Below are 18,803 nucleotides of genomic sequence, written 5' to 3'. Positions count from 1 at the left end.
GGATTTAGTGTGAGAGTAATGCTGATAACACACTGATATTTTAGTTGTTGCTTGCCCTAAGTTAAGGATTTTTCAGCTTCCCATGCTGTGCCAGCACAAGAAGCTGGGAGGGAGCACAGGCAGCACAGCTGACCTGAACTAGCCAAAGGGGTATTGGAGTTAAACCATGACACAGTATCAGCATTTCTGCTAGAAAAAAAAAAAAAAAAAAAAGTACATTTAAGAGGTTGCATAACAGATCTCCCACCTAGACAGAAACATAGCAGGGGAAAGGATGCATGGCAAAGCAAAAAAATGGCAACGGGGGAGAGAAACATCCTTGTGTGATGTATGGAGTGGAGCGTGACGTGACAACCCAATGGGAACAAGCAAAACTGAAATAAAGAATCAAGTTTTCAAAAGTTTCCAGAAATAAAGCAACACTTTATGATCCAGCTGACAAGAGGCAGAAATATGCCCATGTAGCAAAGGCAGCTGTGTGAGGGAAAATATTGTCAGCAGGTAGAGCGAGGTCAGCACTGGTGAGGCCACCTATGGAGTACTGGGTCCAGTTCTGGGCTCCCCAGTATGAGAGACACAGACACACTGGAAAGAATCCAATGAAAGGCCACCAGACTTCATACAGGACCAAACAGGCACCTTTTAACCCTGTTCCCACTGCATGCTGCAATGAATAGCATCAGCCACAAAACCAGCAGTGGCAGAAGCTGGCCTTGGGCACTAGTCACCTGTACACCAGGCACTGATGCTTGCACAAGTGGGAGGAGAACTACATGCAACTCTGGGGCTCTTCTGACACAACCAAAACAGCCTCTTAACACAAGTACTGCCACAGAGTGGTGGATCCAGTCAGGAACTGCAGATAAAGCTTCTCAGGCAGCAGCTTCGGTGCCAGATATTCCCTGCTGGGCCCCACCTACTCAACCAAAGCCAGGTGACACACACAAGACATGCTGACACTTGCCACTATGAGCAGATTGCAGTCTCTGTATGGGCTCCTACTAACCAACCGCAACCTTCTCCCGAATTCACCCGTGCCCTGGGGTGCTCCTTCCTGCAGCCCCTGACCAGCTCTGAGCCACCCAGCCTGCTCAGGTGGGTTCTGCAGAGGCGCTGGGCACCCTGTTTCAGGTAAGGCATGGCTGCTTCCCCATGTGTGGTTTTAGGACAGCGTGGCAGGAGGTTACCAGTCTCCAAAACTACACCAAGGGGGCCTCCAGCATCTGCAGCCACTACTACTACACACTGCACTTCTTAGCATTAATTTGTATATGCTGACCAGTGACAGCAGTGACTGCTTTTCCTTCCTAAATTTTTCCTGTCCTTTGGAACAGAGGGTGACAGAGACCATGTTAGCATTGTACTCATCCACTGCTCAAGACCTGCTGGCTTCAGGCCTACAAGTGATGACATCAGCTTCTACCACACAGCACATGGGAGCTGCTTTGTTCTAGGCAGGAGCAGAACAGCACCAAGCTCGTATAGATCACATTAAGTATTTCCTGCAACAAGCAAAATGGGTTTATTCACAAAAAGAAGAGTTTTTCCTGGACTTACCACGTTTAGCTTCCATTAAGGGAGACAACAACCCTTTTCATTATGTACCCTACAAACACTAAGAAGCAAGTACCCCAACAGAGAGTATCTTTCCTCTGCTTTTAGAGATCCCATATAAGAATAGCAACACCCACCACTAAAAGCTAGGAGAATTTTATTCAAAATAGGCTTCTTTGTGCATTCCTCCTCTCATATGCTACTGCTTCAGTGCTGTTAAAAACAGCACATAACCCCCTTGTTTAAAAGCCAGGCTGGTCCTTCCAATCTTTAAGACTTGTCTAGTCAAAATGCCGAGTTATATATAATAAAGCTCAGGTCAGATGCACACAACAAATAACACTATTACAGACATACTACAGACTTTTTTTTTTTTTATAGTAACTTTAGCTTCAGAAGAAAAGCCTCAGAGCGGACAACTGGCCCTCTAAAGCCCATTCTTACAGAAGCTGGTTGCCTTCCTGAATTTGGCAGTAAGCTCCACAGCACTTTTCATGCTCATGATAGACCAAAGCCAGGTCTTCCCTTCCAGACAATGTTAATTTACCAGCATGTTTGTTTTCTCAGTGTAGCAATTAGCTCCGTGGTCTTCCTTATTCCTGGCACACATGTACACATCCCACAAGCCATTGTAACACCTCAACAGCACTCACACCATCCCTGTCAGACAGGAGAGGCAGGCTCAGCAGTTGGTTACTCATCTTCCAGGGTAACACTCTGATAACGCAAATATGAAGCAAGACAGGTGGAGAAGGAAGTAAGTTACCTGTATAACCTATACATTTATATCTACAGAAACAGGTGTCCCAGCTCCTTTTGGAGCTGTTACTCTGGAGACACAGCACAGACCTGGACCAAGGCAACCAGGTACCAGAAGGAACCGACTGCTACTTCAAGCAGACCAAGCAGGCTTTTGCCTTGTCTTTCCCAGGGGCTGCTGCTGTTATGCAAACCCTTTACAAACTCACAAGTTGGAAGTTCACAGCAGCAGCACCAGGCTCTAGAAAAAGCAGCCCACAAAGCCTTACTCTCTCATACTACAATGCAGACTACGAGTAAATTTGCATAAAGGCAACAGCTTCTGGAGAGAAAAAGCTGTATGTAAGTCTAGCCAGCTAAAATTAATTGCCAGCAAGACACTCACACCCGTAACAGAGGTAACCACACCTACTTTTCATCAGAAAAAAAAAAATACCTAAGAAAGGCCAACAGATGCTCTTGAAGATCTGGCTGTTGAAAGATTTAATTCTGAGGCACAACACCAATGAGCTCATCTGAACAAAAGGAGCTCTTTTTCTGCCCGAATGCTACTTAGGCTGGGGGTATCACCTTGTGTGAAAGGATTTTTAACGGAGGTTTCCTTTAGATATGTTCTTACCGTGTAATCCACTTACCCTCTTTGTAACCGAGAATGACCCTGAACAAGGGCAGGGACCGGGTGGTGGAATCAGGTCTCTGCATCACTTCAGGTTTTGCTGCTGCTATTTGGTAGCTTTTTATGCTTGCAGAAGTTAACCCCAGAGAGTTTGTTAAAATACTAGATACAAGTAACTGCAAGCTTTAAGAATGTAAAACTTCACCCAGTGGAAAGATTATTCCATTTAGGCAGGCTAAACAACTGCAGGATGTACCAGCTGACACCAAAATGCCTCCTGCTACTTAGCAGATGATTCCACTGTCAATTTGATCAATTTACATTGTTAGTTTTTATCCAAAGTGTGTCTGAGTACAGTTGAAGTGTTTTCATTTTTACTCTGGACACAGGTAGCATTTCAGACAATTAGTAATTTAGAAAGCAATGAATCTCTACTCTGAAGACTGAGGTTCAGGCTTCTCGTTCTTGGTTGATCTTGAGACTATTTTCAGATGCATACAGTACAGCAGAGCTCTGTCGGTGTGCAGCAGACCCATCGTCACTGTGCTGTGCTCCCCAGCAGCTCCAAACTCAAATCACAGCATGGGAACAGAGCAGAGATTCTTCGTGGCTACCCAGTGAGTCATGGGAGCCAGCACTGGCAAGAGACTGGCTGCCGGCACAAACAAGTAGCTCAGAATGCATCAAATGAAAAGCAGTAAACAGTCAAGAGACTTTCTCATATTTACTATGACTTGCTACTGGGGGGGGGGGGAGGAGGCAGTGGGAAATCAGTACTCTGACTTTTGCAGCTCTATCTGCTAACAGAACCACGCATTCTTCTGTTAGCTCAGGGAAATGACAGGAAAATACAAAAATTGCCCTAATACAATGCATAACATGCTTCCACTTTAAACATTAACCAGCTACTATGATAAACACTGTCATTTATACTGATATTATCTAAGGAGTATCCCCTGGGGAGAATGCCCCACATAAATACAAGGTTTCTACACGTCCTTATCATACTCTGCCTGCTACAGAAGCCACCTTAGAAGGCCTGCTGCAAACTCAGTGCTCACTAATCCGCTTGCCCATTTTGTTAAACTTTATTTTAAGCTGAGTAACAAGGGCTTGACCCTCACAGATCATTCATTAGCTACAGGAAGTTCAGCTGCATCAAACTGTCTAAATTATCTTAAGATAACAATGGCAGTTTAGGTGTATGTAGAGGTTAAAATTATTAGGCTTCACTTAAAGCCTTCAGAAGAGAGACTTTTCCCTTTCCTTTAATATTTCCAGCAAACAAACTATGAAGTACCAGGAGAGAATACACAAAATGTGAACTCAGCTAAAGCAACTAAGTACTTACTGCTTCAGTACAGCATCTGTCACAAAGCTGGAGCTGACTGCAGAGCCTTGCAACTGACACTGCAGGCACTGCTGCTGCTTTCGTTCCATTGACTTTGGAAAGCTTCTCAGAAACGAGTGGGTTAAGTCTACCACAAAAAAAAAAAAAAAAAAAAGTACATGAAGTATACGGAGATTGACCCTATTTAATCACTTTCAAGATCTTAAGAGAGTGGTAGCTCTGGGAAGAGTACTAAGTTACTCTCTGGTTTGATACTGAGCGAAGTTTCGTCCCCGGTGGTGGTTCAATGGGGCCGAGCCAAGACCCGCAGTACTGGAGCTGGGCTGCTCAGCACTCTGCCACACAAAGGGTCCGCCAGCTTCTTCCAGTGGCTCAGATGACACTGGTCCAACAAAAGCCAAACTCCACAACACATTTGGTCATCCTTGTTTTAAACAGTTACTCAAATGTATAAGTGGTTCCTAAATCCATAACTACATTTGCTTCCAATTTAGTCTTAAATCTCCTCCTCTGTACTTATACTGCCATCTTTACTAATCCCTCCTGACAGTGAATAAGCTTGCTGCTAAAATATTTGTCAGGGTAAAAAACACAGCCTCTCTATTTTCTATCACCCATAGTTAAAGAAAATAAAACACATAAGCTTGAAGCTACACCATATATTTGTAAATAAAATAAATTTGACAGAACAAGATTACAAAGTACAAAACGAGCCCTTTCAGCATGTTTTAAGTACAAGAGAAGTCAAGGTTAAGTCCATTTTGTAAAGTTTCAAACAAATACCACTGAGGAATAAAAGTATTGCCATAAAACATTTTTTTTTTAAAAAAATGCTTTCTCAAAAAGCTTGATATACATCATTTTCAGATGAAAAATCCTGTATGCACACATCAGTTTGGTTACAGCTTCAGAGATCAGTGCAGCACAGTGCAAGTTTAATTCACAGATAAAAAGATATCTGAAGTGGGTACAAGAACATTCTGCAAACTATAGGATGTGATCCAACTCTTGGAAACACCCTTTCCACCCCCTAAAAAGTGCTGAAAAGTAAGCACACTTAAACACAGGGAAAAGTACACAAGGAGACAGACTCTTCAGCAAAACAAGTTAATATTTGACAGCTTAAGGAAGAGGAAACAACCACATCAGGAAGAAAATGATTGTTAGTCATTATAAAGTTATCTACATGGGAGGTTTGTACTTCAATTCTGTAGAAAAACTAAAGCTGACAGGTCTGCGTTCCTGAACTATAAATATTGAGTAAGAGAGGTACAAAAAGTAAGCACTATTAACTGAAAGTGCCTTCTGAGAATAGCCCATTTCCTCCTCTTGCAGGTCACCACCTTTCAAGAACTAAGTACATGTAACTACTTATGTCAGCTAGTCTTTCAGTACATACAATTGTTTATTGCTTATCTGGCAATTGTACAGAATCTTCCCAGTCCCCGTCTCCATCACAAAGCATTTTCCCCTTTTTATGTTTATTTTAAAGTAGATCAAATACTCTTCAGTGCTTTTTTTTAAAAAAAAAAACAAAAACAAAAACAAAAACATAAACCAAAAAAACCTTACTTTTAGAAATTGCCTGAGCTAAAAATATTAATGCAATTTTCACCTGAAGCAATGTATTGCAGAGTATGAATGCAGAGTGCCTCTCTAAAGACACTAAGTGCATCTTTAGCTACCAGAAATCTCATGGAGGGCTACAGCTTTGAAGTGCTCTGCTAATTTTTATTTTAAAATTTCAACTTGACATTTACAGCATACAGAATGGGAGACTAGTGCAATATGCAGCATTGATTGTTTATTCAATAAATATTTGACCAAATTATTGCCAAACAAGGCAAACAGTGCAGAAATTGTCACTTAAAGAGATACAAAAGTTTGGTATTTTTTGTATAAAGTCAGTTGCTACTATATTCATGCAACTATTTCAAAGAGGTTTTTCTGCTTCAAAATCGATGCTACCATTATAAAAATATAGAAACGTACTATTTGGAGTTTTAACATGTCTTTGCAAGTCTAACTTTTACATTTATATGGGAACATGACATTTCTGCATTCAAGAACTTATTAAAAGTAAAAATGAATACTATGGTAGAGACACTTTCTGCACTGACAATTTCATTATAGCTCTTAAATACATATTTCTTGGTCCTGGGTATACATTTAGAATGAAGTAACTTGCATCTCACATTTATCCTGAGGTCAGCTGTGTAAAAAGGAAAGCCAATTTTATACAGATACTTGCAGGCTTTTTGTTCAAAGTATGAGGTTATTTTTAAACAAGCCAATAAAACTCCTGGAGGAAAAAAGAAAGGAGAAAAACAAACAAACAAACAACCACAAAGAGCCCTCTCACCAAATGCTATAAGAAACAATTTAGTGTTATTTTGGGGAATTATTCCAAAAAATATATAGGCTATCACATCCAAATGCTCTATCCCCCAACCAAAAATTCATTATGCATTTGCCAGATTTGAAACTTAGAAACTGTTCTGAAAAGAAAACTTGTGAATCCCTGTGAAGAGTCACCCTAAGCTTCTCATCTCAAGATGCCAACCCACGCTGCAGCTCCCGCAGGGAGAACCCCACCGAAGCCTGTGGGCATCTGCAGAGCCTTTGGGTCTGCTTGCACGGGTGAAGACGTGTGACCTGGGTCTCCACCACCCTCCGCAGGGTACAGCTGTGACCTTGTCAAAGCTCCACTTTGAACACAGCAGTTTTTTTCAATAGCACCAACAATCTCTCAGATACCAGCATCAGGCAAATACAGATGACACAGAATAGGTTTGTTTCTTCCTGAATCAGCACAACTGGTACAAGGCACTGCTTGGCATAGGAAATCATAAATAAGAGCAAAACAAGATAATTTCCAGCTTTTGTGACATTTAAGTTTGTAAGTTATGTCACATTTCAACTTATTATATACGAGGGTTAGAACAGGTCTAAGGGATTAACCCCCATGTCACTGTTCCGTACACACTTACAGTTTTCCTCCCATATCTGAAACAAACCCATGTAGCAACATACCAATATGAAGCATTAGGAAGTATGGGTTGCTAAATTAAGTACATTTTATTCTCCAGTCTTCCACACAAGTCTAGGTTAGACACAGCTCAAGTACAAGAAGTTGGAAAATATTCCGATAACATTTTCAACAGTCTATCCCTGCAGAGGAGTGAAAAAACTATCGTCTAGAGAACTCGGAGATTGAGGCACATCACAATTGAAGATATTCAGGCGTATTTTATGGCTAGAATAGGACTTTTCTGAGGACCCTCACTACAGACTCCCCCAAAAGCAGCTCCATACGGTTTGAAAGACAAATTGCCAACACACGGAAAAAATGTTTGGTCCTTAATCACTACTGTCTTCATCATCGTCATCATCAGATACGTCATTTAAGGATGATTTCGGTGATGGGCTGTAGGAGTCCGACCTAGCAGACTGACAAGCAGTCATCTCCCCAGTGGAAAGCAGATCGTAGCAGAAGTCGCAGATTCGGACGGGCTTAGAGGACTGGCTGGGGAGAAGAAACCTCTTCTCGGAGCAAGGCCCACACACCACAAAGCCGCACTTGCGGCAGTGGTGGCGGCGGTTAACGGGCGTGAATTTCGCCTTCTGGCAGCGCATGCACACAGCGGCTTCCGAGTCCGGCACCCAGACGGCCGCGTGCTCGTTGCTGGGAGTCTTCCCGCTTTTGGAAAGCAGATCAGAAACACACTTATTTATGTGGTTCATCCACTCAGACTTCTCTGTAGCAGTGGCGGCATACACCGCAAACGACTTTGTTGGCGTCTTGATCAGCCACCCGTTCCTCAAGTCTCCCTCATCCTGGATGGAATCGATAGTGACGTTTTCCAGAGGGATTATGTGCTGTTTGTTGTATTTCTTCTTCTGAATGACGATGTTACCATAAACAAGAATGTCGTTGAACAGGAAGAACTGCCTCGCTTTGGGCTTCTTCCTACACAGCTTGGTTAGTACTCCCTCTCCGATGAGAACGCGGCCAGGAATAGTCAGAGGTTGACCAGCTGCTCCAAAACAGTTTTCCACTATACTTATTCTTCTAGTGTTTGCCTCACTGTTTGCCAAGCGATCCACCATCTTTCACAAGTATCCTAAAATTAGGGGAAAAAAATAAAAAAGATTGTTGTTAGAACAGGACTGATTCAGCAGCAGCCTTCCCCAAGGAAGCTACCAACCCCGCATTTCTTAAAATATCTAACAGAACCCGCTGGCTCAGAGGCACTGACTTGGGCTAGATTTAAGTAAGCCTTAACACGTAAGAATTTTTAGCAACTGATTAGCCTTTTTTTTTTGAAAGCAAAAACGTTCCATCCAGCTGACAGCTATCTTTATCACACAGACAGCACCTACAGGACTGCTCTTGAGAGCCTCTGGCAACAGACTAAGAGGCTTCCTCTCTAGCGAGGTTACTGCACCCCGGTTTAATGCATATTTCGTATCTATTTCTCACATATCCTCCTGCATCTACTCTCTGGATGGCGTAAGAAATTATCATCCATCATTCCAAATTCTAAGACGGACAGAAACATCAACTTAACTGAGCAGCTTGGAGACCCGTGTTACTGTTAACACAATGAAAAAAAAAATTACATAATTGATCTTCAGTTAGGAAACCACCACACACAAGCTCAGTAGTGCACTTTTTTCAGTATGTAAGCATTAAATCACAGGCCAAAGTTATGAATCCACCTACCAGAAAACATTTTGTACAGGCCACAGCTTGCACTCCCCTCTGCTTTCATGGCAAGCTCCTGAAGCAGGAGCAGGGAGCGAGTCGCAGCTCGTGGCCCATCTCCTGCTTGCCGACGCCTTCTTTTTGCGGGGACCCCCCAGCCCCTCCCTCCTCGCCTACTGGAACCACATCTGCATCCATCCCAACCAGACGACGCGGAGGCAGACCAGCACAGAGGACAAGCCACACAGCTCACAACTGCCCCCAAGAATGACTAAGTAACCTGCACCAGCTGAAACTTTAAGCAAGGAGGCTGGTGTTTCAGGAAGTGCTGATGAAATTAGGAGTACATATGTTCCAATTACAGATTAAAACCACCTCTCATCCTTCCCCAATTAGCAAATAAGATTTTCTCTTGTAAGGGTAAGATTCCTAAGGCATCCAACAGGGAACCAAAAATAAGAAGTCACTATAGTGATTCATACCTCAGCAAACCACTTTTCAGCCTATCTTTTACACCAGAGCTTCCCAGGCAGAAGTCAGGCAAAGGAAACTCCTGCCAGCCTCATCCAGATCTGCTCCCCTCAAACTCCTCCTGAGTACAGCCATGAACCTGAACCATGTGCCTGATGGAGCAGTGAGACAGCTGGCAGAGGCCGGTCCTTGGGACAGACCCGTCTCTCAGCACGCAGAAGACGTTTCCTCTGCCTTCCTCTCCAGCTACTGCAAGGCTGATGCTTATGACACCCTTTGGTATGACCACCTCTTCGAACAGGCCCTGAAGGAGAGCAGAGTAGCAAATACTCCAGTGCCTACTACCTGTGTTTCCCAACACGATCCCAGTTTGGGGAGTCCTCTGTCTTCACCTACCTTTTCTTTTACATCCACACTGCCTGCCACCAACACACCATCAGCCTGTAACAGACAAAACAAGGCTCAGATTTGATGCTGCTCAGACCCTCTCACTGCCACAACCTGATCCAGTCAATCGTCTTCCTATGAATCAAAGCTCAGATACTTCCTTTAAAAATAGGGTTGAAACTTCTTGACAGAAATTGGCGTCAGAGAAGCCTCTCATCAAGCCTCATCTAAGGAATTATGTTACCCGTGATTACATCTATCTATGTGCCCAGCATTAAGTGTAATTATCAAGTTGCTGCTGTGAGAGTTTGATTAGTTTCACATTAAAATAGTTTGACAAGTGGGATCGTTCAGATGTAACTAAATTGACCTTTTTTTAAGCTCTGCACGCATCATCTTCTGTCTTCAGTGGCAGGCTTTGATACAAGAATCTATTAAAGATATTACTCAGCACTACTTTTGAATTTTCCTTATGTGCCTTATGGGATTAGTTATAATATGTGAGTATTGTGTTAACCATTTTTATGGTTAGTCAAACTACGAGGCCACCAAATCTGAAAGTTTTGATCTGCAGAAGGCCAAACCACCTTGTAATGAGTTCAAGAGATTTAATTGTGCTGCATCAAGGCGCAGAAGCAAGTATCCCTGTGCCATTTTCACCAGGCATCAATCAAAGAATAAAAGGCTGACCTCCTCCGCTACCCTGTTCAGCAGCTCCCCGTCTGATCAGTTAGAAATTATTTTCTTAGCAGTAAGCTTAAGTCATCTTTGCTGCAAAACAAACATTTATTTTTGTTCTTCAATCGGCATAACCATCACTGCCTTCTTTATTAAGCTTTCTGAGGACTGAAATGCCACTTATCTTTAGAGAGGACTGGGAGTCCAAGTGGAAGGAAAAGGAAAACTGCGACAAAAGCCCTCTGTTATTTCCATCTCCTTCACTAGCCCTACTCTTCTGAAACATTATTCTTGTCAAGGCTTTCAAAGCTTTGTCCATTATTCCCTTTAAGAGATGCTCACAAATGGACACTACTAAACCCCTAAATCCTTCCACTACACCAAATTTAGTTGATACGGTTCTGTTTTGTTTCCTTCTGTGGCAATACCAGTTTATGCTCTCTGCCCCAATCCCTGCTCCCTTGGGCCATTACAAAAGCTACACAGTGATTAGGTCACGTCTGACCAAGCTGAGAACAAACCAGGGTGTTTTAGGGCTTGAGCTGGCAGGATAGGTGCAGTGGAGGGAGATGATGGAGCCATGGGAAGGGAGGTGCTTTGACAGTGCCCTGCACAGAAAGTACATTGCCTTAAGCTGATCAGCAGACAGATACTACAGAGGTTATTTTTCTCCCAGAGAACAGCAGACGACTCAGATTACATCAATTTTTTTTTTTTTTAATGCTGTGACTGTACAGGCATATCCAAAATATACCATTCAATAGACACCTTATATCTTTCAAGCTTTCCAAGTACCAAAACTAACTTACACACATAATGACACACAACACTGACCCTTTGCACGTTTCATTCAGCGTTAAGATCTAGTCATCTTTTTCCCCTTTTTCTTTTTTTAAATATACACCTTCCAGGTAGTTACTACTACATGGCAGCTCATGGCACTTGGGAATGATTTTTTTTGAGTGACTGGCTTCACTTTTACTACAGCCTTGTCTAGCACAGAGGTGCCACTCTGCAGACATGCTGCTGGCTTGTCCCAACTATTATTGGTCTGCTAAGGAGAAAGTACTATGGAGGGAATACAAAAGATAAACTAGGAACTTTTTGACATGTATTTGCCATAGTCCTTGGCTCAAAAATCAAATTCAGATGCCTGACTGCCAAAGGCCAGGATTCAAAATGAGGGTTAATTGCCATTAACTGCCAAATAACCATTCCCATCTAAAAACATACTAGCAATAAACAGCCTCTGCAAATGCCAAAGCTGAACGAACAGCAGCTTCAGACTTAGAAAGCAAGGGGTCAGTCACAGGGTCAATCTAAAGTTATTTAGTAACCCCATGTTCTCTGTGAAGAGTGGAAGGAAACTGGTCAGCAGAGTGCAAAGGAGACAGACCAGAAGAATACACTTCTCTGCAGGTACAAATCAATACATGCTACTTCTTACACTTGCACTTTCAGATGAATTCTCTCCAAATTACAGCAAATTAAGTGCTTTTGCTAGTCCAGAAGGGCAAATGCCCCAAAGAAAGCCCCCACAACCATACCAATGAGTTTCAGGGAAGCAAGCTCATGGTGTGAAGTTACAGCCACCCGTAGGAAGCACTCCCTGCTCCACAACTCCACTCTGCACTCCCTGCCAATAAACAGCAAACTCGGTTCAAGGTCACCACAAAAGCTTTCAAAATACAAGTCACTGGGAGGAGAAAACAGAGGGAGAAAATGTTAAAGGTTTTAATTAACTGTTCTCTAGGAGGATTTAAGAGAAAACAACTCTAACCAGGATCATTTAATCATCATCATGGCTTGAAACCAAGACAGACGATACCAGAAAAGACTGTGCTTTCAGCTTGTTGTGAAAATAATCACTTACTGGGCTTAAAGCAAGAATTTGGGGCAAGTTAAGGACTATTAAGAAAAACAAGATAATTGCCTCTCTTTGAGATTGAAACTTCCATCTATAGAATACAACAGATTCTCACCTACCAGCCTCAAATAAGGTAGAAAAAGCCACAGACTGCTCGTGGATTATATCCCACCTTTCCAAGGCATGAATTGTGTTTTCCCACACTAACGGAGTTTTAAAAATAAGCATTCTGACATTTTTCTCCTAAGTTTTTAGAGAATCAAGTAAAAATCCACCTGAAATCCTATGCACTTCTCCTTCACCTTCACAAGCCTTTTCTAAGGAAGGAAGGAAGTTCTGAAATGGATAATGAGAAACTACCTAGAAGGTATCATGATTACAAATAATAATGAAACTGAAAAAAAAATAGACCAGGAATACAAAAAAAGAAAGCATCCTGAAGTCACAAGAGCTGAAGTTAAAGGGGTGCACCTCTATTTCTCATGAGCACACAGCCCAAGGAGATGTTAAATTAAAATACTGTCTGGACACATAAAGGAACTTTTAACCACAAGATGTCACAGTCCCAAAGCTGTGCAAGGTTATCCATTACCAGCCTTTTGAAATTACAACAATCTTTTCTAAAAACATTCAGATACACTGTAAAAGGTAACAGATAATACTCCTGGAACTGGGTGGCAATATCCTTCTCTCTGCCAGCTACAACTGGTTTCTGGCATTTCTACTGTTGGGCACTATAAGAAGCAGGTACTGAATTACTGTCCTAAAGATGCAGGATCTCAAGACCTGATCAAACAAAGCAATTCCCAAGTGATGGTAAATTGCTTAAAAATGCCCCGAATCTTCCCCAAAGTAACTGAGGAATATAACAGAATCAGACTCCAAAACAACAGGCTAGATAGCCCCATTTAAGGGGAGAGTAGAAGCATTTTATAGTCTCAGTTTACAGATGCTATGAAGTCAAAAACCTCAGCAGACTCAGTTCAGATGTCTGTCACATTTGACTGGAGTTTCGCACTCTTTGAATACAAACTCCCAAATGTCCCCACGCCTTGAAGCAATGACTCCATTGGTCTGTAAGGACCATCAGTCCATCACATAAGATTAATTATCTACGTCCAGATTGCAGTGTAGTACTAGCTGACAGTCAAAACATCGTAAAAATAAATAGGTCATCTTGTAAGAAAAATCTGCTACTCAGAGCTGCACGATGAGCAGGGTTTAGCAGCCTCTCTGAATAAATAAAACTCAACTCTCAAAATGCTGCAATACCTTCAGCATGTCCTCCTCACACAGGTACTCTCAAGTAAGGCCATTTCATGATGAAGACCTTGGGCAAAGGTTTTCATCTCCATAGCATAATATGCAATTTAAAGGTGACAAAATATTTGGCGACAGAAAAAGCCCTAACTTCACTACCATATGCAGAACTGTCTTCCAAAATAAGTTATCTCTATTTTCAATTCACAAGAAGCTTCTACAGAAATAAAAGTTCTGATATCAAGATCTTGCTCCCCTATTTCACACCCATGTTACATTTGTATCCTGTGGTGAGAAAAGGCATCTTCAAAGCAAGCAAACGTAGATGTTACTGAAGCCTTTGAAAAACTAACAGGTTATCTACTTGCCTTAATCAGAAGTCATGCTGAGGAAGTCACATATTTACTACAGTGATTAACTTTCCAGACTATGGAGGCAGGAACACAGTCCTGTTAGGGTTACTGTGCGCTGACATGCCACTCCCCGTGTAACTGTCCTTTTCTATGACTGTATCCTGGTGACCAAACAGGCAATCTCCCAGGACTGAAAGCTTCTACAGGTCTTATTTTAAGTAGGAGAATGTTTATTTTATACACTACCTCTGCTCTTGACAGAGGCCAGACTAAATTGCACAGTATAGTTGTAGTTGAAGACAGACAGAAGGAGCCTTTAAGAGAGGAAAACAGCACTGGCCTTGCCATAATTGCCAGTTCATCTATCATGATTTTTAGAATTAGTCAGTAGGTTGTTGAGAATTACATTTAACACATCGCATTAATACAAGCCAGGCAGTCTAGATTTCTCAGAGCCATGGTATCAGGATGCAGGCAGCTCATCCATTGCTATGGACATTCACAGTTAAGGCGACAGCTTGAAATAAAGAAAAAAAAAGTAATTAAGCTGCTGGAAAAATGCATAAGAGGTCAGAACTAACCACATAGAGGCACATCCAGTTGTAAAGCAGCAGCAGATCCTGGATGTTTCTAAGTCAGATCCAGTAACACAATTTAAAAAAAAAAAAAACCAACAAAAACAAACAAACCACACCACATTAATTGCAGTATCTGATCACACAATTAAAACGGATGAAATGAGATCTACATATTGTTGCAGTGAATCAAATGTCAAAAATAGAGAAGACTCAGAAACAGAGGAACACAAAAGGCATAGAGAAAAGGCAGAAACAGCAGATCTATATGAAAGCACATTACACCTCTCCACCCAATAAACTTCTAAATAATTATCCAGTTGTCATATAGAGCCCTTGTTCTCACACCTGCATTTGTACATACAGACAACATCAGCAATTATGTTCCACCACATTCAAATCATTTTCCTTCTTGCCTACGTGTAACGTGTTTCATAACAGAAGTTTCCGTTTAGAGTCACTTAAAAGGCAAAAGTTGAAGTTTTTATCATGTCAGACTCCACAACTCAAAAGCTCTGAACAGAGATTTCAAATAGAACTAAATCTTGTTTTATCATAGTTAATCACACAAGTTAAAGGTACAGAAGATGAACAAAACTTCTGTAAGACAGAAGCCCGTAAATTGTAAACCTAAGGCAGATGAGGACTATCTGCAGATCAGATATCTAACATGCACTAAATGACTGGTTTGTAAGATGAATCATCTTTTGGATCTACAGAGGAAAATACCACTCTCCTTAAGAAGAGTTCATCAGGTAGAATCAGTCATTTAATATATAGTTATCCATTTTTTCCTTAGTAAAAGGTTTCAAGTAATTGTTACGTGTTATATTATCACATCAGGCTCATTCAACTTTCCTCTTGCACTTTGTCTTATGCAAGGAAGAAAAGCTAATTTAATAATAACTTAGAGTTGAACAAGCACAAACGATTAAGTTACCCAGAACTCTCATACATTCCCTCTGATTTAAAGCTCTGTCTGAAATGGTAATATCACTACTTTTTGTGACCAGCTTTCAGTTGCAAAGGTGTCTCAGTAGTGTAATACAGTATTCTAATCTCTATTAATAGTAGATTTATTGCTCTTAAGAGCAACACTTGGCTTTTTGCACCACTGCCGAGTAAAACAATGTAAATTTTTGAAGTGAAATCTGTTCAAGGAAGTTTATCAATATTTAATGCTTTGAAAACAGTTTTAGTGTGGAAAATTGCTGAACTAAACATACTCACATCAGAGACTTAGTTTCTGATATAGGTAAGAAGAGAAATAATCATAAATTTTATATCTTATTTTGGGCTCACTAGTTGCACCTCCTCCACCATCTGCTTCAGCACATACAGAGAAGGATTATACCATCACTTGCCCTGAATGTGTCACTGTGTCATCTTTGTTGGCAAAATTAAGCTTTCTATGCATGAGACGTGATTAGCTGTAATCAGAATCCAAGCATCCACGCACAAGTCAGCACTACCTGCCAAGGACCATAAAGGTAAAAACAAGAGCTGGATTAAAGATGATATAGAAATTCCCTGCAAGAGGTATTTAATTATATTTCCCTTCTGTCATTCAGTACATAGAATAAAACACTGAGGAGAATGAAGTTTTAAGTATCCATTAACCCATTTATGAATTCATTAATAACCCATTCTGTATTTTACAGTTACTTAAATACAACTGTAACTATTAACTGCAAAGATTTTAAATACTACATGTTTCCATGATTCACCAGTTTATTTTAATGAAACAGTAAAAAACACACAAAAAAAAAAAAAAACCACACACAAACATTTGACCATAAAGGGAAGCGAAATTAAAAGAAATTCCATCCCAAGAAATATTTATTATGTTGAAAGGAGATACCAAGTATGACAAATGCTCTCTAAATGTCTTGAACACTGCTAGAAGTTGACACAACAGTTAACAGCTAAATGCCTGTACTGTGCCAGAGCTGGCTGTCCTGGATGCTATTTAAAACGTAAGGCAACAACTGTGACTTAAAGAGAAATACAGCACTCTAACAAGCAGTTCTTTAATAATTTTCTTCACAAAAGTATTCCCCAAACTGCTGTATTTACCAAACTGTCTTATCTATCACTACTGTAACCAGTTGGTAAAGATGCAGAGGATAACCCTGATGATATCTCAAAGATGAGTACCAGGACTGACAAAAAGCTACATGAGGATACTGCAAAGAACTAAGAAGGACCAAGAGATTAAAGAGACTATATGAAGGCAGAGATGACAGCAGGAAAGGAGGCAGTAAGATCCTTCTGGATCTCTTTAACATAGTCTTTATCCAGAATCACTTTTGACTCATCTGGCTGATGGCTGCAGCAATCAGAAAAGTACCAGTAGCAGGACAGAAACTTTGACTTGATTTACAGACACACAAAAAAATACTACATTTTCCTTAAGGCAATATACCTCTTTGCACCATTTTCCGCATGCTTATACAGTTATTGGCATTTAATAAAGTCAAAAAGGCAGCAAGATAAAACACCAGAAAAGGATGGTGGCAATCCCAAGGCTGCTTTGGATTATGCTAAGGAAGCAAAGATGCTTGTGACGTTTTTGTCCAAACACTGCAGAGAAAACGTAGTGTAAGCATCAATCAATACTAGACTGGCAGGACAGTGGAAGAGGTGATACTGTGGAGCTCTCCCAAGTCTCATTTCTATGATTCTCAGTGTAATGTTTTCTACATTAATGTTATTTTTTTTATTTTTCCTTCCCCACTGTGAAGACACAGCTTCCTGCATTTCATAAGCCTGTGGAGCAACGGCTGCAGCATGAGCTAACAGATGAGCTTAACTCACTCCCTTACTGGTATTTCCAGAACAAATCAGTAGTCTTAATCTTTTATTTGTCTCACCCTGTTGGTTAATGTTCTGGCATTGGCCAGAGACCAGCAGAAACCATGCTGGAAATATGTTAACAGCAACTGTGTGACTTCATACTGTGCGACCTGTGAATATTCCAACTCAACAATATTCAAAAAATAGAATGATTATTTCTTAGTCCAGCATTTAGTCATGACAAAATATACCATGAAAGCAAACCCACACATTTGTCTAGTCACATGTCATCATAAGCCTATCATTACCATAATAACCCAGAGAGATTTGTTTGGGGTTTGCTTTTAAACTGCTGCAAATGAATGTCACAAGTCTAGTTCCACTAAAACTCTTCTTGAAGGTACAACATAGAAATCCAAATTTTTACTGCCTGACATCTTACTTACAGTGCAGTAATTCTTTCAATACACTGCAGTTAATTGTAGTATACCCTGACTTCCAACTTGCAAGGAAGGATTGCTCTTTCAATTCAACTAGCCAGTTATGTAAAAATTGCTTATAGAATCTAAATAATTCTACATGAACAACAAAAACTTTATTATCAAACCTGCATAGCAAGCACATCGCTCTTCAAATTTGCAATAGCCATTATCCAACCAAACCAGGAAGGCCTAGAGAGGCCAAATCCATTTGGGGGATGGAGATCATTTCTAGGTAGATCTTTCAAGATGTATGACCTTATATTCCCCAATCAACTCAGAAGCTAGTTTGGGTAAAGAAACCTATTTTTAGCAGAAGACTGTTTTGCCAAGCAGCATATGTATTGGCACAGCAAGAGCACAGCAATGCTGGTTTACTATCCAGGCTACTCTGCTGAACAGTTAGCATGCTGCCCGAGCTGCTGTATGCAGGCAAAACCACCCAAGTGCTGCACGTTTGCTTCTCGTGAGGTTTGGTATTTAACACAATAAACCTCAGCCGGAAAGAGAACAGACACTCAACCTGCTTGTGGGCAGGAGCAGCAGCTGCGGCGTCCCCGGGGCGCTGTAACGCCACTGAATCACCGGGGGACCGGGGAACAGGGAGGCGTGTGGAAGCAGGCCGGCCCACCGGGCGAGTTCGGCCAGTTTGCCGCCCTCCCTGCACGGAGGGCGGGAGGAACCGGCCCGGCCCCGACGCCACGCGCCGTAACGCCAGCACCCTGCTCCAGGCAAGATACACGTGCCATCCGCTAAAGAGACACAGCAATCCGGATTTGCCGAGTCGCAGAGCTGTTCCCACCAGCTTCTCCTGCTTGGCGGTAACAGAAAGCAGTACTATCTGAGTTCCCATCTTTCATAAAGGCTTTGTACCACACACATGATCAGGAGACCCTCAATCTACTCCTAGACCAACTGGCAGTGGCTGTATTTTCCTTCTGTCCCCAGC

At 41.5% G+C, this 18,803-nt stretch overlaps 1 protein-coding gene across 1 annotated transcript; it reads right to left on the bottom strand.

The window, feature by feature from the left end:
* Positions 1-7,519: 7,519 nt before the first annotated feature.
* Positions 7,520-8,390, bottom strand: PLEKHF2 (pleckstrin homology domain containing, family F (with FYVE domain) member 2). The gene is given in 2 exon segments (XM_008947788.1): positions 7,520-7,642; positions 7,644-8,390. Coding segments are annotated over 2 exon segments (870 nt in total).
* Positions 8,391-18,803: the final 10,413 nt, after the last annotated feature.

Source organism: Merops nubicus, unplaced genomic scaffold (genome assembly GCF_000691845.1).
Source record: "Merops nubicus isolate BGI_N331 unplaced genomic scaffold, ASM69184v1 scaffold24189, whole genome shotgun sequence".
In the NCBI taxonomy this organism is placed as follows: domain Eukaryota; kingdom Metazoa; phylum Chordata; class Aves; order Coraciiformes; family Meropidae; genus Merops; species Merops nubicus.
This window is presented reverse-complemented; position numbering and strand designations above follow the sequence as displayed.